Source organism: Conger conger, chromosome 10 (assembly GCF_963514075.1).
Source record: "Conger conger chromosome 10, fConCon1.1, whole genome shotgun sequence".
In the NCBI taxonomy this organism is placed as follows: domain Eukaryota; kingdom Metazoa; phylum Chordata; class Actinopteri; order Anguilliformes; family Congridae; genus Conger; species Conger conger.
Window position 1 is genome coordinate 40,630,205 of NC_083769.1, and position 23,780 is coordinate 40,653,984.

Below are 23,780 nucleotides of genomic sequence, written 5' to 3' on the forward strand. Positions count from 1 at the left end.
GCCTTTCGCCCAATGTATGCTGGGATAGCATACATAGCATAGGCTCCAGCCCCCCTGCGACCCTGTTCAGGATAAGCGGGTTAGGAGAATGAATGAATGAATGAATGAATGAGGGGGGAAAGTCGAGAAAACACCAGTTTAGTGTAGTATGAATTTAAAGATGTTTCCTTCACTAGCTGAAACTGGACCTTTAGTTTCAGTGGCTCAGGATTGATTAATACTTCCTCTTACACACTACTATTAAGTGGATGCATACACTCGTGAAACGTACATACGCATGAAATTTGTTGCTGGCAGGCAAGCCTCCTTAATTAAGTGGAGGGTATATGCAGTACAAGTCTAGGCGGTGGTTCTGTGGGTCTTCCCCACCGCATCGCCCACTCACTTTTTCATATCAATTTCCCTGCCTGTTAGCTCTAATCGCCAACAGAGGGCGCACTGAAGTTTGAAGACGGGAAAAATAACTTAATTGCTATATCTTGGCTGTCCACGATCTTAGGATTTCCCAGCTCATGGGGCGGGGCTTGTTAGCGGAGCATTGGTTACCTTAGGTCAAACTGGCTTCCCGAGCGCGCTCCGTTCCTGCCGCTGTTTTCGCGTGTTCCTATCATTTCATCAGCTTTGCCGCTAATATTGTAGCGCTAGTTTTCTTTGGGACTTCGACAGTAATGGAAGCATTTACCGAAATTCTGTCGCAGTACCCTCAGATACTGTATGGGGGAGTCGGAGCTGCGGCTGCTGGAACGTTGATTTACAAAATTTCAACGAGGTAAGTAGCTAGCTTTTCGGCTAGCTTGCTACATCTGTGTTATGCACACAAAAAGGCCCTGCACGCTGCCGGCGCGCCACTAGCTGTATTTAGCTGACGGGATCGTTAGCTAGACTAGTTACTTTGCTTGCTAGCTAGCTACAAACATAACGACCATAGAGTTAGCAAATGGCTAGCAAACCGTTATGAGTATTAGAAGGTCAGCTTCTTGCTCCCACGCTGTCTTGCTAAGTTGATACTGTACGTAGAATGTAAGTTACTGTAGCTAGCTAGCATGTCAACATGACAACATTAGCCATGTGGCGAAATGATTCAGACTGATAACGCAAGGTACCGTTATAAAGTTAACATGACAATCTATCTACCACAAACCAGTAGCTAGCTTGTTGCCCAATGGAATGAGAAATTGCAACCAAGAGGAACTTTGCAGAAGCATTAGCTGGCTAGCTAACGTTAATAACTAAGTCAGACCGCGTGTCTCTGGCAGGTTTGTTGTTGCTCGTAGTTTTGTTTGCTTGACCAGATTAAGCGAAAACCTTTACAATCTCCCAAACCAAAACATAATATTTATCATTATTACGCTATAGTCGTCATGACATGTCTTAAATGCCATCTCACTTGCACCTGGAACCAGGTGCACGAATCCGTAATATTGATGTAAACGCCGATCTGTTCACTGCATGCCGCTGTCACCACTACACAGCAAGGTCAAGATTCAATACCAGACCATAGGTAAAACACTGCACAGAGAACAAGTGCTTTAGCATCACAAACAACCAGACGGTCCCCAATAGTCACTCATGATATCGGAAAAGCAGTTACTTTAAACAGACGAAAAGTAACAAATCATAGTTTCCAGCCAGCTCATATGGATTATGAAGCCAATTGGAGCAAGCTTGTAAGGTTCTTAACTTTTCAAATTGGGCAGTTTGACTGGTAAATTGACTTGAAATGGCCACATATCTAGTGAGAGGTTGGGTGCCAGGGATGTTGCACCTATAACGTGATCTAACTCTGCATATCCCAACGTTTTACTTTCGTGAAACACAGCGATATACTGACGTTGCTGTGACGGGTTAACGGTAGACCTACGTGTTCTTTCAGTTTTAATTGGGCAATATGCATTTTGGTGCCATGTATTTTGCCTTTTTTGCAAATCGGATTTGTTCATTCAAAGTTTTTAAATTTTGAAGGATTTTTCACACGTCCCACCTGTACTCTCCTGATGGCAGACCAAAATGCTGTTACACACTTGTTGGGAAACGCTGATCTAACACGCGTGTGTCTGTCTAATGTTTGGTAGACGGGTCACTAAGGTGATGGAAGTGTGCCGTTCTGAAAGGTCTACCTTTCCTGCAGAAAGAAGCCAACGCATGTGAACGTGAACTGCTGGTTTTGCGACCAGGACACAGAGGTCCCCTACGGGAACCGGAACTGCTGGGACTGCCCCTACTGTGACCAGTACAACGGGTTCCAGGAGGTGAGTTCTGTTTGGTCAAATCAGGGGGGAGGGTCTGTCGAGTGAAGGGTAACCATAATCGCAGTGCTTGTGCGACTTGTTCACTCTTGACCTCCTGAGGTGGTTGGGGTTGTTCATAGTTAGTCTAGTCTGACCCTGTAATTGCAGGGGTGTGCCTAGGCTTTGCCATCAGCCATTGATGAACTGAAGTCTACAGCAGTAGACACAGTTTGTTTAAAAGGTGGTTTTAATCAGCCTGGGATCCTTGGGTTCAATTGCGTTACCTGTCCAGTAGCAGGGAGGTGATCGTTTACAGTTGGAAATACAGATTCTTTAGACCCTAACTGTCTATGGTCTATGGTCTATGGTAACATCATGTCTTTGGTTTTATTACTGAGCATTCTCATGTGCTCTCCGCTGTAAAACAGTGTAGAAGCACTTGAGGAGTATGCTTATGATATGCCTCTTCTGGGGTCTGAAGATCAGTGTTAGTAAATGAATCAATATAAATCGCAGTTAAGTTCCTCCAATGGTGCTCAAGGGGCCCTCTGTCTAACAGGTGTCTGACAAATGTTTTGCATTGTCACTGTACATGCACTGTTCCCAATTTGGTTTTCAGAAATGTAAACATCAGCTGTTTGGCATCTTGTTACCATCGAGACAACAGAGCAGTCATTGCAGACCTTCCCCCGAAATATAAATGCGAAACATCGTGCGACACTTTGATTTGTCTAGGTGCAGCCAGTCACCATTGGTATGAGTGTGTGTGTTTGACTGGGTCAATGAGAAGCATCAATTGTACAGCGCCTTGAATAAAAGCGCTATATAAATGCCAACCATTTACCATTTACCATTTTCTCACCCGCGCTCATCTCTAGAACGGAGACTACAACAAGCCCATCCCGGCGCAGTACCTGGAGCACCTGAACCACGGCGTGTCTCCGGGCTTCTCCCTGCACGAGTCGCCCAGGAGGCCGCAGCGCGTCAACGGCCAGCTGCTGCTCTGCAAGAAGTGCAACAACAACCAGACGCTGAAAATCAGGCAGCTGTCCTCCTTCCTGCCCCGGGAAGACGTACGTGTGCCAGGGCCTCCGGGTGTCTCGTGGGGGTAGTGCTGCACATGTGCCGTGCTGGCGCCTCCGGGTGTCATTGTGGGGTAGTGTTGCGCGCTTGCTGTGCAGTTGTTTTCAGTAATGCTCTGTTAGCACAGGTGCCGAATGAACCCCTGTGCTTTTGCCAAGAGTTGGACAGTCCAGGCAGCTGGTGTTAGACATAAGGGAATCTGTGAATGTGTAAAGTATCTTGGCGTTTTCTCATGATATTTGGCACTTATGGTGAATATACATAGAGAACGAGTTTATTCTTCTGCACAAAAGGATTGCTGTGGCTGAACCACGTAGCGGTGTCCATCTTCCAGCAACCTGACAGCTTACATGAGCTCCTTGTGATTGATTGCCTGGTATAGTTAGCCCACACACATGAAGAGACATGCACAAAGTGTTCATTGGCTGTGGTTATTTGGCATTTTTTTGTTATTCGCTGTCCTGTTTTGAGAAACTAGGCTCCTGGAATTTCTGATTCTGAGCTGAGGGATTTTTTATTATTTTCCATTCTTTAAGACTTATTCTAGTGCATTGCACATTCAGTTTGAGAACTGTCAGATAAAGGTACATAGACTGTGGCTTAAGAGGGTAAATAATCCCTCTAGATATGAAAAACGCCTAATTAAGAAAAATGGTCAGCTTGTTGATATTCTGGAATTGCAGTTCCGGTTAGAATGTAAACCAACACAGTGGACCTTCTTTAGGCTAGTTCATTGAGCAAGGACATTAAACCAGAACTGTACACTTTATTGTGTAAGTGCAACTTACGTGGACAACTAACCAAGACAGTAAATTGGCTTTAGCAATGGGAACTGCTCTGAACAAGCACTCGGAGGTTGTTTCCGGTTGGTGTAATGCCTAGTTTAAACACCAGAGAGTGCGCTGTGTGTATTCATCATGCCCCCCATGTATTCCTTTGGTATTCCACAAGGGGACTTTGTCTCCACAGCTGGGGAGGGAAGGTAAACACGGGAGAAAACAGAGAGATTATAAAGGTTAGTGAGGATATGTGCACATATTCTGGCTTGAAACCCTCACAGGAAAATAGCTTGCGTTCAGTCAACCAACCAACAATTCAAGGTTTGAATTGACATTGATGCCATTGAAGATGCCATTGAAGATTGATGCCATTGAAGATCTGTAGGTAAAATTTGACTTTCCTAAGCAAGGGACCCTAAGCCGAGAAAGAAAATGAAAACTTCCAAGTTGCCCACTTGTTTGCCTACACGTTACCTGAGACGCCAGCGTAAGTGTAAGTGTCTTAACTAGGGCCACCGGTTTGTCTCCACCATGTGACCTGCAGGGATTTAAACTTGAATTTCAATGGTTATCCTCAAGGGGTCCCCATAGGCACTCCAATGGCACTGTGAAGTGACTGTTCATGTAGTTCCGTTTCTAATTGAGATATTTATAAACAATTGGTTGATCTAATATCGGAACAGTCAGGAAGGAAAGTGAACATGGATGGAAGTGCTTAAATGTTTAAATGCTATGAAAAGCATTCACTTCAGACAGTGCTCCTGAATTTAACATTTGAGTGATTTGTAAACATCACTGTCCATCATAATCTGTGCTTAATTGGTGTCAGTTACTTTATTAACTTAGATTATTGAGGTGGCACAACTGGGATAATTGTTTGAGGAGGGGCTTCAAAAAGAGGCCGTCGTGACCTCTCGCTGGTGGAGTACCATGTGAGAAAATTATGTGATACTTTATTGAACCCCATGGGGTTAAGTTGTCTTCTGCATTTAACCCGTCCTCACTACTGAGGACCAGTGGGCTGCTACAGTGCGGCGCCCATGGCCCAACACCAGTTCTGAAGCCAGTGCCGTGGTCCAGGGCAGGAATACGACATACGTGCCCTTGAGTATACTACATGTGTCTTTCGGTGTGGGAGGAAACCTACACAAACGCAGGGTGAACATGCAAACTCCACTCAGATGAACTGCTGCAGTAGGCCTAACAGTAAGCGGATGGACAGACAACTATTTTGCATTGCAAATCTGTTACTTAGAAGAAATGATGGGTTTTTTTTTGCAAAGGGGATGTAAGCATGGATGTATATGTGTGGAGACAACGGAAAACACTGTTAGAATGATCTCCATATCAAAACTGAGGGATCATGCAAATTACAGCGTGCATCTGCAAATTTGCACAAACAAATGCATGTCAGACACATCTACAGGTGTGTGTGTGTGTGTGTATGTGTGTGTTTGTACAGGGTATATAGGTATGCAATAGGATATAGTATAATCTTTGGACAGAAATGTACTGATTGTTTGTAACTATGATGAAAGTCGATTTGTTTTCTTTTAATCTGTAGACGGAATTTACGACAATTATACGAAGTAAAATAAAATAAATACAATTTGTTTTTAAATCTCACATTAGAATTATGGTAGGTCATGGTCTTTGTGATGAATAGAGTGCAGGTCCAGATCTTGGTGAGACATTGCATGTTTAGTGTAGCAATGCGTTTAGCCTGAACTACTCCTGTGAATAACCAGCTATTCAAATGGATAGTGTTTAAAGTGTGGGCTTTTTAATGCTAGATAAGGATGTTTTCTTAAGCAAATGAAGAGGAAAACAGAATGTTTACAGGTTCGTTTTGCCAGTGTAAGGTTCTGTAATTGCTTTTAAGTGTCGTGCAGCTTGGAGACACTTAAAGATGGTGATTTCTCTTCCTCACTGGTTTTGGGGAAAGAGTATATTTTACTCCCTTGAGAGAAGCAGCACTATAACATGGATCTTGGGTTCAGTCCTTCCTCCTCCTCACTAAGTGCTCAGTTGAGTACAGGCCAAGAGCAGCAGACAAACATAAAACATTATTATTCAATTTCTATGCAAAATAACACAAAGTTGAGTTTTACTTGGTAAAATAACATTTGACAATACTTTCCTCAAAATGGCATTCATTGGCTTTAATCACAATGAAACCATTGGGAGTCTATCCAGTCATTTTGGAAAGTTTGTGGGTAGTTAAATTTACAGTCTTAAGTCTCATCTATCTTTGTCTTTCTTTATAACCACAGGTCTCCTAATACCTTTGGCCCATACAGTAGGCACTAAAGTTACATCAAATATGACAAAGAAGGCGTTTGTATAAGATGTGTTGGGCCAAGTAGCTTTCTTTCCTCTGAAGACTGTGTACTTAAAGATGAGCTGAAATCAAAATTTTCCTCAATTTTTCATTACCATACGAACACATCTTGAGGTATACAGCATATTTCAAAAAAAGTTATAAAATTGTAAAACTTCTTTATTTTCATGCCAAAGTCCTTTAACATCCACAAGATTAATTCTGTACTAGTGGCATGTATTCCCATCTAATGACACCCCCGCCCCCCCCCCCCCCCCCCCCCCATTATTTGTCATCAATCAAAATGAGAAATTCCCCCAAAAGATCAGTTTCACTTGTGTGTGTGTGTGTGTGTGTATGTGTGTGTGGTATCGCATCGCGCAGGCTAGTGCTGCCTGGCTTCTGAACCAGCTACTGCTCCGTCTTGCCTCAGAATCTGTTTTGGATTGTAGAGTGGTTTTTCCAGATCTTGGATATGTGCTTCCTCAAACACAGTGTCTTTAGGTTTGAGTGACCTGACAGGAATCCAGATAAAGCGAAGAGTGAAGGGGGGTGGGGTTTTCACGGACGGCTGACTGCCATTCAGGACATTCGTTATACAGCCATTTTTTTCTCTGCTGCATTTTCTTGTTAGATTCTGCTTATGCTGTCATCTTTGAATCCACCCTTATTGTCCTCGCCAAGGAAAAAAAGCACTGAAAAAATTCCAAATGTGCTCTAGCAGACAGTTGAGCAGACCATTAAAGGGTTAACAGGAAAAGTAGACTTTATGAACGATACAGAAATGAATATTGATAGATGTGAAAGTTTGTTATTTTCAGTTGGCATTGAGGCACCTTCTTCAGCTCAGGTTCAAGCTGAGTTCTGTGAATGTGATTTATTTAGCATTTCATGTGTAATGGGTTGTTCATTCGCATAGCAAGTCAATAGTTGGATGTGTCCCATTCCGTTAGGAGTGACATGCAGTCTGCTGTGTGCTGGAGATGACCTAAAATAAGGGCAGCGCATTCTGAAAAAGCATATTTCTTGCCAGAGATGTGTATTTTACAAGATTATTATTTTATTCTGTTTTCCTTTTAATGCTGTGAAATGTTTTTGATTCCATGTTCCTCTCCCAAATTCCCTTTGATTGTGTCTTGTGAAATGCATTTCTATTGGCCAGACACTTGAAGCTGGCATGTATACAGTAGGGATTATATACTTCAGTACGTTATAACTCCGGTATGATTATTGATATGATATATTACCTGTAAAACAGGAATTCTAGGAGGGGAAAAGGCCAATCAGAAACCTGTAATTGTTCGTTTTAAGGATGGTTTTGTTTTGTTTTGCCACAGGACAAGTACGATGAAGAGATCGAGGTGTACAAGCACCACCTGGAGCAGACGTACAAGCTGTGTCGGCCGTGTCAGACGACCGCGGAGTACTACATCAAGCACCAGAACCGGCAGTTGCGCGCCCTGCTCTTCAACCCCCAGCTCCGACGCAGCCGCGACACGGACAAGGCCTTCGTGAAGGTGCCGCCATTTTATACGGGGTATTCACAATGGCGGTGTAGCATGAGGGTTTAGTACTGAAGTGGGCAGCCGAGATCCCACAGGGGTCTACTGGTCTGTTTTCACTTTAAATACTACAGCCACGTTAGACCCAATGATTCGGTGAGTTAACTGTGTAATCAGCTGCTTTAGTCGATCAAGTGCCGAGTAACAGCAGACGCCAGCGGGCCCTGTGGCTCTCCAGGACCTGGGTAGGCCCCCTCTTGGTTAGGACCTGGCCTTGTTGCCTAAATTCCCAGGTTGTACTCGGCCGTCGTACCTGTGTTGAAGATATACAGTCAGGTCCATAAATATTGGGACATCGACACAATTCTCCTCTTTTTGGCTCTATACACCACCACAATGGACTTGAAATGAAACGAACAAGATATGCTTTAACTGCAGACTTTCAGCTTTAATTTGAGTGTATTTACATCCAAATCGGGTGAACGGTGTAGGAATTACAGCAGTTTCTATATGTGCCTGAAAAGTCTGCAGTTATTAAGAACTTATACAAGAACTTATTATTATTATTATTATTAATTGTTTCTGTTGTTGCTTGTCCAGAACACATACTCCTTCTCCACGCCGGTGCGAGTGATACTCTTTCGGGTGCTGGCGTTCCTGGCCTCTGTCTTCCTGGTTTCGGTGGGCGTGTATGGGTCCGGAGACCCCGCGCAGTCTCGCGGAGAGGGGGCGGGCGGTCCCAATGTCACGGCCCAGCCCCAGGGGAACGCCAGCGGGGGCGGCGGCGGGCCGCTCTGGGGGGACCTGCTGGACCTGGTCCCAGAGGAGCTCCTGGAGCAGGCCAGGGTGCTGCTGCTCCTGGGCGGGAGCCACCAGATGGCTGTGGTCTCCCTGGGACTCCTCGCCTGCGTTACCGGCGTCCTGCTGGCTGGACCTGCCAGGTGAGCGACCGCTCGCTGCATTACGGTTATTTAGCGGACACTTAATGCAAAAGCAACTTACAGTTGATTCGACGAACCTTTCTACCCCGGAGCAATATTGGGTAATGGTAATAAGGGCCTACAGACTTTTGAACCACTGACCTTCAAGGTCCCAGTCAAGTAGCTTCCCCACGAGGCTATAGGCTGCCTCTCTCCTGCTCACTCGGAAATGACACCCATATGATCTAACCTGCCACGTGAAAGAGGGAGGGAAAAGAACGCTGTGTAGCCTTGTGGCTAAGGTACCCGACTGGGACCCGGAAGGCTGGTAGCTCAAGCCCTGGTGAAGCCATGATAAGATCTGCACAGCTGTTGGGCCCTTGCGCAAGGCCCTTGAACCCACATTGCTTCCGGGGGGATTGTCCCCTGCTTAGTATAATCCAATAGAAGTTGCTTTGTATGTACGCTCTGTTAACCTGTAGCTTGAACTTCAACTTTAGGACCCCACAGAAAACTGTGACATTTCAAGAGGCTTATCCTGCTCATAAGTATCAATAAGGAACTAACTTTAACCTGTAGTTCCACTAAGCTGGGAGAAGATATCGCAGGGCGGCAGATTGCGCTGGCTGTTGCTGTGCTTGTTTTAGCCAGTCTGAATTGTGTAATGTGATGAAGAGAGACGTGTTTTGATGCTGAAGGTTGAGGAGAATCGACGCTGTGGCCTCTGTCCTGTGGTTCCTGCTGTTGACCCTGTACCTGCTGGAGAGCTACCTGAAGACGGACTTTGCCGGCTGGCTGGACACGCTCAAGTTCAGCACCGCATCGCTTTGCTGTCTGGTTGGATTCGCTGCTGCCGTGGCAACCCGCAGGTCCCCGGGCCAGAGAAGAACAAGAGGACGAAGGTCAGAATTTGACGCATCGTAATCTTTACTCCCCTTGTATGCGTGGTGTTTGTGTGCCTTATTCATGTTTCGATTTCCCTTTCATTTGCTCCTTTTACTCATTTCTCTGACGTAAGTGATCTGTGCTTTCACTTATCAATTCATACAATTCATTCACGCTGTCCTTTTGTTGTCATTTTTATTTTTTAATTCTGGGATTCTTTATACACTCTAGCTACTGAATTCAGAATGGAATGGAAGAGTTCTTCGTCATGAGCAGATTCTAAATTAACAACCGGGCGTTCATTGTGTTCTAATATCCATCAGTGCTAGTCATTCATCTGCTGTCTGGAGATTGTCCAGAATCGTATAGGTCGCCAAACCGGAAATTTGAATGTGTTTGCGTAAGGAGTTGCAGATTTGCCTGAGTCAGAGGTGGGAATTGAAACCTGGCCTCTCACTCACCCAGTGATTCCGAAGACAAACAAGTTCCCAGTAAAGGGCAGCAACTTTATTTTGAATTTGACAGTTATGTCTTCAGAGAATTGTCATGGTAACCTGCTAGGAGGCCTTTGCTTTACCCTTTACCACACCTCACTGTGCTTCACCCGCAAACTAGCCAAGTGCCACCTGCTATGTGCAGCTCAATGAATCCTGAATACTCCTTATATAGGAGTAGTATTGTCCTTGCTGGCAAAATGGCTGTTTAGATCATTTTCCCTCTTGACCTGGAAGGCATTTACTTCGATAGGCAGTGATTAATGTTGCGGAGGTTAATAATGTACCTCTCACACAGGATTTCCTAAAACTCAGACTCAGACAGTGCTGTATGGTTAGGGTTGACATGTCAGCATTGTGCACTGCACACTGCACTGTGAACATGGTATTTTCTGAGATGTGGGGTTTTCTTGTTGTTAGTGTAGCTTGGTAGCAGTGATAATGCCAAGTGAGTGGTGGCTTGTTCTGGGGCCAGTAGGCTGCCCCCTGTTTACAGTGAAGGTCTGTGCCTGGTCTGTGCCTGGTCTGTGCCTGGTCTGTGCCTGGTCTGTGCCTGGTCTGTGCCTGGTCCTCAAGAGTAACCTAAGCTGCTTTGGCTTGGCAACCACATTCCATACCAGTAGATGTTTTTCAGTGTTTTTTGAGGTTTTTTTTTTGGTTGGGGCGGTTACAGGCCTATTGTTGTACATTTTGGCGTGGGAGTATTGCATTAGTACTGGGGTGTCTGTGTCTGTGTGTGTGTGTTTCGCTGATCAGTGAACCCACCACTAGTTTAGGACATTTTGTGTTCTCAACCTCCTTTTGTAAAACAAAACAAAATGCCATTATTACTCAGGCAATTAATATGTGCTTAATAATGAATTGGAAAGGCACTGCCCTCCATAACTGCAAGTTTCCATTGACAAGCGAAATGAAACAAGCAATGTTACACTCCTCCACTCCAATGAAACTGTTTTGCAGTGTTTTGAGGAAATGGGAAAGAGTGACTGTAGATTAGCTGCTGTGTACCGCAGTATTAATCCCCGCAATATTAACGCCCACAAATGGGTTTTATTTAAGGTTTGTTTGAAGAAAGGATTTCCCTGTCTTTCAAGATATCATCTTTGTTTGTGCTGAAAAGGTGGCGACAAGGATCAGGCAGTACATTACATTACAGTAAAAGCAGTCGTCTGGCAGTCGGAGGGTTGCCGTTTCGATCCCCTGCCCGGGCTCTGTCAAAGTGTCCCTGAGCAAGACGCCTAACTCCTAAATGCTCCTGACGAGCTGGTTGGTGCCTTGCATGGCAGCCAATTGCCGTTGGTGTGCGAGTGTGTGCGTGAATGGGTGAATGAGAAGCATCAATTGTACAGCACTTTGGATAAAGGCGCTATATAAATGCAGACATTTACCATTTAACCATAAAGGTTCTAATCCCGGTGTAGCCGCAATAAGATCGGCACAGCCATTGGGCTTAAGCAAGGCCCTTAACCCTGCATTGCTCCAGGGGAGGATGGTCTCCTGCTTAGTCTAATCAACTGTACGTCGCTCTGGATAAGAGCGTCTGCCAAATGCCAATAATGTAATGTAATAATGCCCACAAATGGTTTTATTTAAGGTTTGTTTGAAGAAAGGATTTCCCTGTCATTGAAGATATAATCTTTGTTTGTGCTATGAAGGTGGCTGTAATTTGATTTTGGCTGTGGAGTAAATGTAAACACTTACGCTCCTCCCACACAGGCGGCTGCCAGATCACCCTTCCTTTTTTTTGTTTATTATTGTTGCTGGGATGTTGTAACAGTTAACAAGGTTGGCGTATGAATTTTGCCTCACAAATAATCATTTGAATAGCGATACTCAGGAAATAATGGTGTTGTTTTTTTTTTTTTTTTTTTTTTTTTTTTAAGATGTCCTCATTGACCTTTAACAACCAAATGACACTGAAGGATGAAAACATTCACAAACATTGCTAAAAGTAACAGTTCTGTAGCATGCGCTGCAGAGAATTCCTCATTATTAACTTAGTCCTCATCTTTCTAAACTAACTGGTTTGTCATGCGGTAGCGAGTAGATGCATCAGTTTAATGGAACGTGTTGACTGACACAAGCTTGTTTACTGAGTGATACTTGAAAATATTTGTGCGTTTAATGCGAATGCTAATGCGGAATGTGTCCTGACTTGACTGCGTACGTGCTCTATGTAAATGTGATGACAGGGGGCTGAGAGGCACACCGTTTCCTGAATGTCCGTGGCGTGCGATGGTGATCTTTGAACGGAAACCGCACCACAGCCTGCTTTGCACCGCGGGTCCTGTGATCCTCAGTGCCTGCCCCGCTGGAAATGCGTTCACATAGCGCCTTTATCCGAAGCGCAGTGCTATAGGTGCTTCTCATTCGCCCATTCATGCATGCACTCACGCCAATGGCGATTGGCTGCCATGCAAGGCACGAACCGGCTCGTCCGGAGCAATCGGGGGTTGGGCGTCTTGCTCAGGGACACGTTGGCGCACCCAGGGTGGGATTGAACCTGCAACCCTCCGACTGCCAGACGACTGCTCTTACTGCCTGAGCCAATACATACGCAAGCCTAGTAACCAACTTAATAACAAACTAACTTATGTATTCAGCCAGCGGAAAAAAGGGGTGAATTTTGAGGGCGAATTGCCCCGAAGTATTAACAACCCCAAGTTTCAGTTTCAATCTTCAGCAAATGACTCTGCATTATATAATCTGCACTGAGGTGTGCATTAAAGGCTTTGCGCCGGGTGTTTTTTTGTTTTTTTTCCCTCTGGGTCATTCTGTCAAACTCTTAATGCATACGTCGTCATGGATTATTCTTCACATAACCGGTACTGCAGCTGATTCCGTGAGGAAGTGCTATTTTGTTGGCCGTCGTGTCTAGCTGCACTCCTGTCCATTCCAGCAAATTGTGTTTTTGCCTTATTTTTATATTTCTGAACTCAGTCCGCAAGGTCACAGTGGTCTTGACCTTTCGGAGTTCACAGTTGTACACCAGCCAATCAGCAGGTCCACGGTGGGGGGTTGGGAGCGTGTGATTGGCTGAACTGTGTTCTTCGTCTGTTGCAGGTATCTCTCTGGCAGCTCATTGGGGTCCTTCTACAGTGGCCAGCCGGCCCCCCCGCTCGCTCCCTCCCTGTCGGAGTCCTCCTCCTTCGTCCCCACGCCTCCCCCAAACCTGTCGCACCTCCTCAGCCGCCAGCTGAACCACCGAGTCCGCAAGGCCTCCCCCTCCTCCCTGCCGGGACGTCTGAACCGGGCCCTGTCTCTGGGCACCATCCCCTCTCTCGCCCGCACAGGTGAGCTCTCCCCCCCCCCCACCCCCCTCACCTGCCGGGAGGTCTGAACCGGGCCCTTTCCCCAGGGACCGTCCCCTCTCTCGCCCGCACCTCACCCCCAAACCAGGCTAATGTTCTCCAGTGCTAATTGTTCAGTGGGTAGGAGGTAAGAATTTGCATTTGCAGTTATGCATTTAGACCTAGCTGGTCATGGCCATGATGTAAGTATTGGGGCTTTTTGGGTAAAATAAATTACCCCTTATTAGACAAAGTCATTTGTAAATGACAATTACCTAATAATAGGTCAAATGTTAAACTTAAAATATGTCATTGTAGAATTGATGTTAAGGTCAAATGGAACAAAAAAAAAAGTAAAAAATACATGGGAATTCATTTTTAAGTGCTATTTTGTAATGTTTACCACAGAGGGTTAAATAAGGGGCCAAATTTTGTGTTTTTGAAATTGAGAACATTTGGGGAAACGCCGCAGAAACGTGAGGAGAATTCCAATGCCCTTTCCACACGTTTGATCTTCTTTTCGGCGTTTGAGTTACTGGCCTTTCGCAGCTATCCGCGCGGTTGCTCGCTTGCGCGGCGATGATAAGTTTAGCACAGTATGTGCGGAATTCACCGCCGAGCAGGCTCGCCCGTCTCAACCCCTATCGGGTTTCAGCCAATCAGCCGCGGCCAGAGCCTACCCTACCGGTGCTCGCTGAACACGCCTCACGCCCCCCCTCCGCCGTTTCGTTCCCGACCAGTCTGGGCAGACCGCTCTCGCGTGAGCGAGCGACGGCCACTGAGCGCCTCTTGTTTTTCCCCTGTGAATCGCGCTCCTGGGACACCCCGTCTTTCAGGTGGCAGAGATTAATTGCTGGAAATTTCATAACTTTATCAAGGCGGACGGTTTCTAGCGGCGGCTCATTCGGGTGTAGGATCTCCTCGGGAAATGAACCGCTTCCAGTGACTGAAGACGGCCGATTAGGATCTGCAAATTGGGCAACTTGGACAAGTACAGTCGAGTTAGGCCGCTTCTGGGAGGCTCCCTCGTTCCTCAGAGACTCATGTGATACGGATGAAGTATGTGATTCCATGGGGGTCGCAATTTTCTTGTGTTTTAAGCAACATTAAAATGCAAAATAAATGCATTTCTTAAAGTTGTTTTCCGTACCTTGTCCAACTTGAAATTTCACTCGCTGTGTACGTTTTGAATTCCATGGACTTGGGAAATGGTTGATTTCCCACTGCACTGCTGAATGTACTTTTACAAAATAAATCAGAACCTGCCAAGCCTGCTCTGGACAAATTAAGCCGCTCATCTTTGCCCAAATGTGCATTTCTCTTAAGATTTGTGTCAGACTGTCCCCCTGCTCCCAGGCCCCGGTATAATGGAGGTGTTCTATGATCAGAGTGAATGAGAGAGCTATAATCTGATTTGATATGATTTTGATTTGATTTGATTTGATATCTTTATTTCGTGAAATAGTAACAAAACAGAAACGGTAGTTAAAAACAAAATGTAAAAAGACATCATCAATTCCCTCCACCAGCACTAAAACTTAAACCTATTTACGTGCGAAAATGAGTAGGAAGAAGTAACACTTATGTCCTCCTACCCCTTTAATCCCTAAACACATCAAACAATAATAGATATACAAAAATAATACTTTTACAAAAGAAACATTCATTTCCAAAAATTATAAATATACTTACATACCCCTTTACATTCATACAAACACGTCTATGTTTACCCATATCTACATTCTAATCTAAACTCAAATCAATCTGGGAGATGATGGCTACATTACATTTCATCGTTTTACTGCACTGAAAAATGGAGAGGAACATGCAGAAATGCATGGAGTTTTTTTAGTTGGCATCCATCACTGTGGTGTGTTTCAGAACCTGAAACAAGGTTTTTTTTCTACTGCCTGATTAAATGAACATAGCCCTTTGGAACAGTAAAGGGCTAGTAATCATGAATCCCCCACACCCAGGAGATTGAGGGAGGGCACTGTGCTCTGCAGGCAGCAGAGAGGTTACAGGATGCAGGGCGTGATCTTGAATCACAGACGGGCCTTTTCTGCCGTCAGCTTCAGGGTGTCGGCCGAGGAGAGCCTCCAGAGCAGTCATGTAGAACCTGCGGAGAGGTGCATCGTGGGAAGGGCACGGGTCAGCGGTTTTCTGTCCCGAAGAGGGAAGTCGAGCCTGTTTCTGAGGCAGTGCCTCACCCATGGGGAGGAATTCAGGCAGGGGCCCATGGGAACAAACGAGAACCATCAGCTTCCTCGTGTTTGATCATCTCACGCGCTTATATTTGAAGGTGCGATTGATTCTTAACCATTGGTTTCCATTTAGTGTTTGAGAGAGAGCGAGGTTGTAGAGAGAGTCTAGGCCTTCTAAATGACAAGGTAAATCAATCATTATGAGCTGTTACAGTTATTTGTATGTGATGCTTTTATTCAAAGTGACTTACAGTTGTCTCAGCAGGGGCCAATCCCCGCTGGAGCAATGAGGGGATAAGGGCCTTGTTCAAGGGCCCCACAGCTGCACTGATTTTATTGTGGCTATGCTGGGACTTGAAGCTTCAACCTTCCAGGTCCTAGTGGAAAAACCTGGAGCTGCCCCCAATATTATCGACGTGGATAATATTGATTATTTTTGCTAGTAAAGATACATATGTAAGATGTAATATTTGAATAACAACGCTGGGTGGGGTTGGCGGTCAGGTGGAGAGCGGGAGTACCCAGGCTGCGGGGTGGAGAGTGGCAGAGCGCAGGCTCCAGTGCTACAGTGCTGATTAGAGCAAAGCCTCCATTTCCTCCCAGGATGCCCGGCCTCTGGGCCCCGCCGCAGCCCAGGAGAGGGGCTTTTATCCGGGGCCGGTGGGCCGAGTGCCAGGCTGCCTGGCAGGGGGGTATTTAGCGGGTGGATTAGGACGCATCGGGGAGTGGTGGCGTGTTGTGGAGACTAAATGAGCGGTGTGTGCCTGTGGGTGGGGTACACGTGCTTTAGGGTGAGGCCAGGGCACACATCCCTGCCTTTTAATGAGGGCCGCCAGCTTGACAGGTGCTCCCGCTTTTAGTCACAGTGAGTGTTTTGGGCTTCGCTGTGGAAAAAAAAAAAATCATTTTGAGCATTGGGATGATGTTTGATATATGTAAAGGAAGATGGTTTTTATTTTGATGCCAGTTCCACATTATGACAACATTGTGCTATTTTGTTTCCCTATGCCCAAGCTGTGGGTGTTGAGACAGAATTGCCGGTGTGAAATATTGTTTCGCAGTTGTCCAGTGTTTTCAGTTCCTTCTCTGAGCGGGCCCAGTCGTCTGTTTGGGAGTGAGAAGCGTGTTTATGTAATGGGAGAAGGCCGGTGGCTGTGTGGTCATGTGTTGCCTGGCTGTCAGCAGTTGTAGCAGCGTGGCTGGGGTTTCAGCTGTCGTCTTGTGAGCGTGTGTTGAGCATACTGTGGACAGTGTGGCTGGGGTTTCAACCGTGTCATTTCTGCATCATCACACAATTTATTTTCAGTCCATGATGAATTGATATCTAACATTTCTCATCCACTTCAGACTTTGTACTTTTTACTTTTTACATATATTGTGCCTGCATAACCCCTGTAAAATGTGGGAGACTGTGGCAGCCAGAGCTCAATGAGCCCGCATTTTAAAAATGTTCTCCCCCCGAAGCCCCCTGCAGGTTAACAAAAGGGGGGAAACTGAGTCTTTGCCAAACATCAGGAGTGCCGTGGGATAGTGTTTCATCATACGCCAATCATGTGGGTACTCAGAGGAAAGTGTTTCAGGAAGTTTAAAATGTTTACTCAGTGCTCTGGAACACTCAACACATCTGAGTGTTTGTGAATTTGCCAGGGAGGGTTGTAAATACCCACATTTTCTCCTGATCAGATTTGGTTTAATTTTATTTATTTAAACGGAACCGTTTTTGGTGAACATATTTATTTTTTTAAAGGTTTCAGCACTCCTTCAGTGCTTTTTGCTGTAGCTGTGATTGAGAATTATTAATGATGACAAGCCTGGCTGGATGCACTCATTGGAAGGATTAGTATCCTGTGTGGACCCGCATGCCTGATACGGTGGCAAGACGGCAAGTAAAACTGAACTTGTCACTACCAAATGTATACTATATACTGTATACTCTTAGTCTGATTCACAAAGACCTTTTGCACATGCAAAAACTATAAGATGACCCATGATGATGGTGTTTATTTGCCCCAATCATTGGTTGTGTTGATAGTTTTGCGTATGCGTACGGTCTTCGTAAGTCAGGCCATGGATGTTTCTTAGCCATGCTGCTGTACTGGAACTCGTCGTTGTTGGCCCGTAGCGGTGAATCACACATTCTGCCGTGGTGCGTAGCGTTGTGAAAGCAGCACAGTGAAGCGTTGCTTCAGCGCTGACGTCTCATCCGCGCTGGTGCTCCGGGCGCATTGTCCCTGCCTCTCTCTGAGTGCTTCTTTACCGCTGACCCGCGAGATGGCGGCTCTCTCCGTCATCGCTCCCGCCAGCGCTCCCAGGAACGCCGCGGAATGCCAAACACGCGCCGTGCCCGTCACAGAGCTTAAACAACTGTGTGTGTTTAAGCCCTGCGACTGTGACGCACACTTACGTGTTCGCTAATGCGAGTACATGCTGTGGATTGACGTAGCTAACCCATGTGAATTAATGGTAGACTGAATAATACTAGTTTATACTTAAGAATATTTGAAGCATAATTAAAGTTTGTTTCAATATGCCTTATATGCTTAGTATTCCATTTCCACGCAGAAAGGGTCCTCTCCCCCTCCTCATCTTCCTTTGGAGTACAAGCGTGCCTTTTTTGGGGACCCTTTTGTTTTTTTGGTCCCTAGTTGCAGGGTGTTGAGCATTTTCTGCACAGGTAGATACAATTTTTATTTGCCTCTTAAGTCTTTCTGTTTTCCCCTCAGATTCGGGCTATCTGTTCAGTGGAAGCCGGCCGTCCTCCCAGTGTAAAGACTCCCCACCGTCAGGTAACTCCACACAACCCCAGTCACAACATCTCAGTTGTGATCCACTTAGTCGCTTTCACAGTAGAGAATGGTCAGGTTTTTGAAATCACAGCTTCGTTAGAACTAGGCTCATTAGAACTGTTACTCTGCCTTTTGTCTCTTAAATCATTAAAATGTGTTTAAGGTCGCTGGAGATTTTCATAGTCACGTAAGGCGCCTCCAAACACAACAGTGCATTTCCAACTCTTTTTCAGTTTTTATCCGTTAATTGTTGAATCAATAATGACCCTCTACGCAAAATTAAATTGGCAATTACAACTATTCACTTTGCACACAAAATATTATCCTGCTCAGTCTCTATACAGTAACTATAAATGTACAGTTGTGTTCAAGAAAATAGCAGTATAACATCAGTAACCTGATGAACCACTGTTATTAGTAGTAGTGATATTTCTGCATGGCAAATACTTTACTTGTAGATGTAGCAGTATAATAGAAAAACAACAGAACTGTCATGACATGCACGCTGCTTGTTCTGAGTAATTGACTCATTCATTGAAAGGGGCGTGTTCACAATAATAGCTGGGTGGAGTTTAATTAGAGCATTCATTCATTCTGTGAAAAAACAGGTGTCATTCACATATTGTTATAAAATAAATTTCCTTCTGAATTGCTTAGTAAAATGGGCCATTCCAAACATTGTTCAGAGGAACAACGTCATTTGATTAAAAACTTAATTGGAGAGAGGAAAATGTATAAAGAAGTGCAGCAAATTATAGGATGCTCAGCTTAAATCTTCTGAAATGCTTTAAAATGGCCAAAATAAATACCAGAAACAAGCCGAAGAAAACAACTACTACTGTTAAAATGGATTGAAGAATAGTCAGAATGGCAAAGATTCAGCCATTCATCAGCTCCAGAAAGATCAAAGATGATCTACAATTGCTTGTAAGTGCTGTTACAGGCAGAAGACGTTTGATCGAAGCTAAGCTATCAGCAAGAAGCCCCCGTAAAAAAATTGGCATGTGCCAAATTGGTTAAAATTTGCCAAGGAGCACATCAATTGGCCCAAAGAGAAATGGCGTAACATTCTGTGGACTGGTGAGAGTAAAATTGTTCTGTTCGGGTCTAGTGGTCATCGACAGTAGTTCAGACGACCTCTGGGTACTGAATTCAAGCCACAGTATACTGTGAAGACAGTGAAGCATGGTGGCCCAAAAATCATGGTATGGGGATGTTTTTCATACTACGGTGTTGGGTTTGTATACCAGGGATCATGGATCAGTTTGAATACGTCAGAATACTTCAAGAGATTATGTTGCCGTATTCCAAAGAGGAAATGCCCCTGGAATGGGTGACAACGACCCTAAACACAGCGACGTTCCAGACAAAAAGGATTGAGGTAATGGAGTGGCCAGCTCAATCCCCCGACCTCAACCCCATTGAAAACTTGTGGGGTGACATTAAAAATGCAGTTTCTGAAGCAAAACCCAAAAATTCACAGGAAAAGTGTGTTTGTATGTATGGGAATGTAGTTTGTTCATCCTGGGCAGAAATGCCTGTTTCTAGGTGCCAGATGTTGGTTGACTCGATGCAACGCAGATGCACAGCAGTTATATGCAACTAAATATTAGTTCAGTAATTTAAAGTGAAGTTAAATCTTGAAAAATGTATTCGGTTTATACGGTTTGAAGAGAAATGTCGGCACTGCCAGATTGAAAAGATTAATATTCCTTTTCTTTGCTTCCTGTAAAACAATAACGCAGACTTGATATAAATTTGCTATTGCTTTGATTTGGAATTGAATGTGTAATGTTTCCACCACATTTGAAATATTGAACGAAAAGCTATTAAAAAATATTTACACTTTTTTTAACGCACTGCTGTTTATTTGAACATAACAGTAATACATAATGATTTATGTGCTTTGTCCAAGTGCTTTTGGTCTTAAATGCTTTGTTGGCACAACATTGACAAATTGTCAGCCTTTGCAAAAGTATAAGGTGGAGTTCACCACCGTCCGTTATATTTACATATTCATGAATGTTTGTTTTGCGGCAGATTATTTCTCCCTGAAGTCCGCGAGCCGGCCCTCCTCCCCCGGCCCCTCCCCCGCCCCCTCAGTGGCCGGGTCCGTCACCTCCACCTCCAGCTCGGCCCGTCAGCGTCGCCCCCTCATAAGCCCCGCCCGCCTGAAGCTGGGCGGGCAGAAGCTGCAGCTCTTCTCCTCCCACCCCGAGCCCCCAGTGCTTCTGGCTCCGCCCCCCTGCCCCTCGGAGCATACCAACTTCCACAGCGGGGGGTTCTCCCCGGAGGGCTCCTCCCCCTTCTCCTCGCCCAACCATGGTACGTGCCAAACCCCAACCTGTCTTTATGTCTGCGCACTGTGTAATTATTGCCGCGTATGGACGGCGGATGTTAGAGAGAGGAGGCGGGGGAGCCACTTTTATTCAACAGAAACTATTTATTTCATTGTAACTGGTCGACTGTAATTATCCAGCCTGAAGCCTTTGATGGAATACCTCCGTTGCTCAGGCGATGATGGAAAGCACTGTGTACAGCGTTCAGTGTTTTACTTGTGAAGGGATTTGGCTTTTTGCCTTCCTTTTAAGGCCTTGATATCCAACCCACATACATTGTTACCTTATGATTTTGTTGGTAATTAGTCCTTAGCGAGGGTGGCAGAAACATGGGGATCATTTTGAATTGAAAACAACCGATGGAAATGCTTTATTATTGCTATATGAAGCGTTTAAGCCGCACAGTCTGTTTAATCTCAGGTAGCCTGTTGTCAGCGAGAGATTAGGTCTGCCCCCGCATGTGTCTTTGATGGGGAAATGATGTGAGGTACATCACTGGATGCTGTTGAGCATCAGTGGGGAATTTTGCGGATGGAAAGTTCCCTCTTAGCCATCTGTGGTCGTACATGAGGCACAATTGTTTTAACCCTTTAAGGTGTAAGATCACAAATACATTACAGTGTCCTTCACTGGACATGATTACAATGTCCTCCACTGGACTTGGTGATAATGTCCTTCACTGCATGTGGTGAGAATGTTCTTCACTGTTACTTCAGCATTAGAATGTCTAATCACGCTGTGAGCTGTGGAGATCTAGAACACTGACTTAGAATTTTGACATTTTGAACATACAATGGCTAGCTCTTCAAAGGGTTAGCTTCAGACACAAATGGAAGCCCGAAGTGAGTGTGTCAGTTCTGGACCCCAGTATGCAGGATTGCTGTAGGTGGACCGTATGGAATGAACATAGTCTCTCTGCAGCATTTCAGCAGCCATTTTTGTTTCGCTGCTCGGTACCTTTTCAAACTGTTGGCTGAAGTTTGAATATGCTGGCGAACGTTAGCTAACGTTTGCGGTCTCGAGCGGCCGTCTGATGTGCGTATGGCTGCGCTTGGTTTCAGAGCTGAGCTCCCTGCTGGAGGACAGCAGTGTGTTCGAGGACGCGCAGGAGAAGAAGAAGGCCAACACGTCCACATCCTCAGCCTGCCTGGTGGACACCACCACTGGGGCCGGGCCTGACAGCCCCAAGTGGAGGGGTGAGAGTTCGGCTACTTTCCTGGAGCTTTTCTGCCCGTTTATCATTCTGCACAACAGGGCAGGAAGTGTGCTTTTTCATCCACTGGCCAGAGAGGATTGTGGATTCTAAAAATCACCAACTGGCATTTTATCAGCCGCATTACCGACACAACCCGGCTGGTTGCCTGCCAAAAGTGGCTGCTAGCGTAGAAAATCTTACCGGCCACAATTTGAATTTTAGCTGCTCCTGTCTGGTGGCGGGTGTCACCTGCACTAGTCTGTAGAGTTTGCAAAGAATGGTGCAAAAAAACAAAACCTGTGAGCAGCAGTTCTGCAGATAGCAATGCCTTGCTAATGAGAAATGTAAGAGGAGAATGGCCAGACTGGTCAAAGCTGACAGGAAGGTGACAGTAACGCAAATAAACACACATGACAACGGTGGTATGCAGAAGAGCGTCTCTGAACATGCAACGCATCAGAACTCTAAGAGGATAGGCTACAGCAGTATAATAAGTCTAATAAATACCAATGAAGTGTTCAGTGAGTGTATTTTACCGTTTTGATGGCTGTGCCTATGGGCTGTTTGTGCTGATCATCTGGTTGATTTTGCAGGTGTGCTGGGATGTTCTCTGTGGCCAGGCCTGCTTTGTGCCAGCCTCACTGCCAACCTGATCTTCAGCGCCCTGTACATGTACAGCACCTGGAGCTGAGCCCAGTTACAGACGCTCTCCTTCTCTCTGCGATCCAACCCCCGCCGTCCAATCGCACCTGAGCGTTCAAACCCGCCGTCCAATCCCATCTGAGCACACTGCAAGGGGAGGGGCTCTGTCTGCGGACGTGGGGTTGTTTCGTTCCTCTGATCGTTTGACTGGACTGAACAGACTGATCCCTCTCTTCATCTGAGGACACTGATCATGGTTTTAGTCTTCTGAATTTTATACTGAGGGGGTACGTGATGCGGGTCCTACCACGGTCGAAATATCGATAAGATACATCGGCAGTGGTGCCGTGACTTTATTTTTCGGATCTTTGATGCTGCTAATTTAGTGTCTGTATTAACTGCGGGGGAATCTGTTCTTTGGGAAGTGTACCAAAAATGGAAACCTTTTTATTCTTCATACATCCTGAAATGTGACTGAGCCCTTTTGGTGTCTGCTGCAGTAGGTTGAGGCTCCTACACATTTTGTTACTCTGACAACATTGACTTGAAAGACAGGAAGAGCGTTTCTGTGATACAGTGTAAATAACCAGTCTGTGATTGTCCACACAAAGTTCTGTTTGGCTTAAGTGTACAGGTGTGTAAGTCTCTTAAGTGGGCGTTTATTTTTCCCAGAGTTGAGCACATATTTATTATGATACCATTTTTGAGGTATTGCACAACCTTTCCAGGAGGGTGGGCGACTGGGCGTCGCTGTTTCAGCTGAAAACGTATTGGATAAAAATGTTCCGACACAAGAAGTGTTATTACAGAAATCAAGTCACTTTCATTGCACATTCCAGAACCTTCTTGGTTCTGCCGTTATTGTTCAGGTCATTGGGAGGGAAAGGCAAGTGTTTTTACGGTTATTCATTTATTTCTCTACAAAGCTGTTTCTTAAATGTTCTAGCAGGGCAGACATTTTGTTGTCTTTCATGTGAAGAGAATGCAAAGTTATAAATCTTTAGCGTCCTTTTGAGTGTGTTATTTCTGGAAAAATATCAAACTTTCAGTTGTCAGGTTTCCTCCTGCCCGGTGAAAAAGGCACTGCGTTGTCATACAGTGGGCTGCATGCCA

The 23,780-nt window shown here is 45.3% G+C and overlaps 1 protein-coding gene across 3 annotated transcripts; it reads left to right on the forward strand.

Annotated features, from left to right (window-relative positions):
* The first annotated feature begins 525 nt into the window (after positions 1-525).
* On the forward strand, positions 526-23,676 carry LOC133139443 (transmembrane protein 201-like). 3 transcript variants are annotated; one of them, XM_061258994.1, is made up of 11 exons: positions 526-769; positions 2,129-2,249; positions 3,107-3,301; positions 7,748-7,927; positions 8,513-8,853; positions 9,531-9,734; positions 13,275-13,504; positions 18,429-18,491; positions 20,532-20,816; positions 21,892-22,026; positions 22,619-23,676. In XM_061258994.1, exons 1-11 carry the CDS (start codon positions 669-671, stop codon positions 22,714-22,716), a joined length of 1,953 nt encoding a protein of 650 aa, XP_061114978.1. In that variant the 5' UTR covers positions 526-668; the 3' UTR covers positions 22,717-23,676. The 3 variants fall into 3 exon arrangements, with proteins under 3 accessions (XP_061114978.1, XP_061114980.1, XP_061114979.1); XM_061258996.1 differs by lacking the exons at positions 21,892-22,026; positions 22,619-23,676 and adding an exon at positions 19,742-19,872 and having other exon boundaries at positions 20,532-20,630; XM_061258995.1 differs by lacking the exons at positions 21,892-22,026; positions 22,619-23,676 and having other exon boundaries at positions 19,742-20,649.
* The last annotated feature ends 104 nt before the right edge of the window (positions 23,677-23,780 follow it).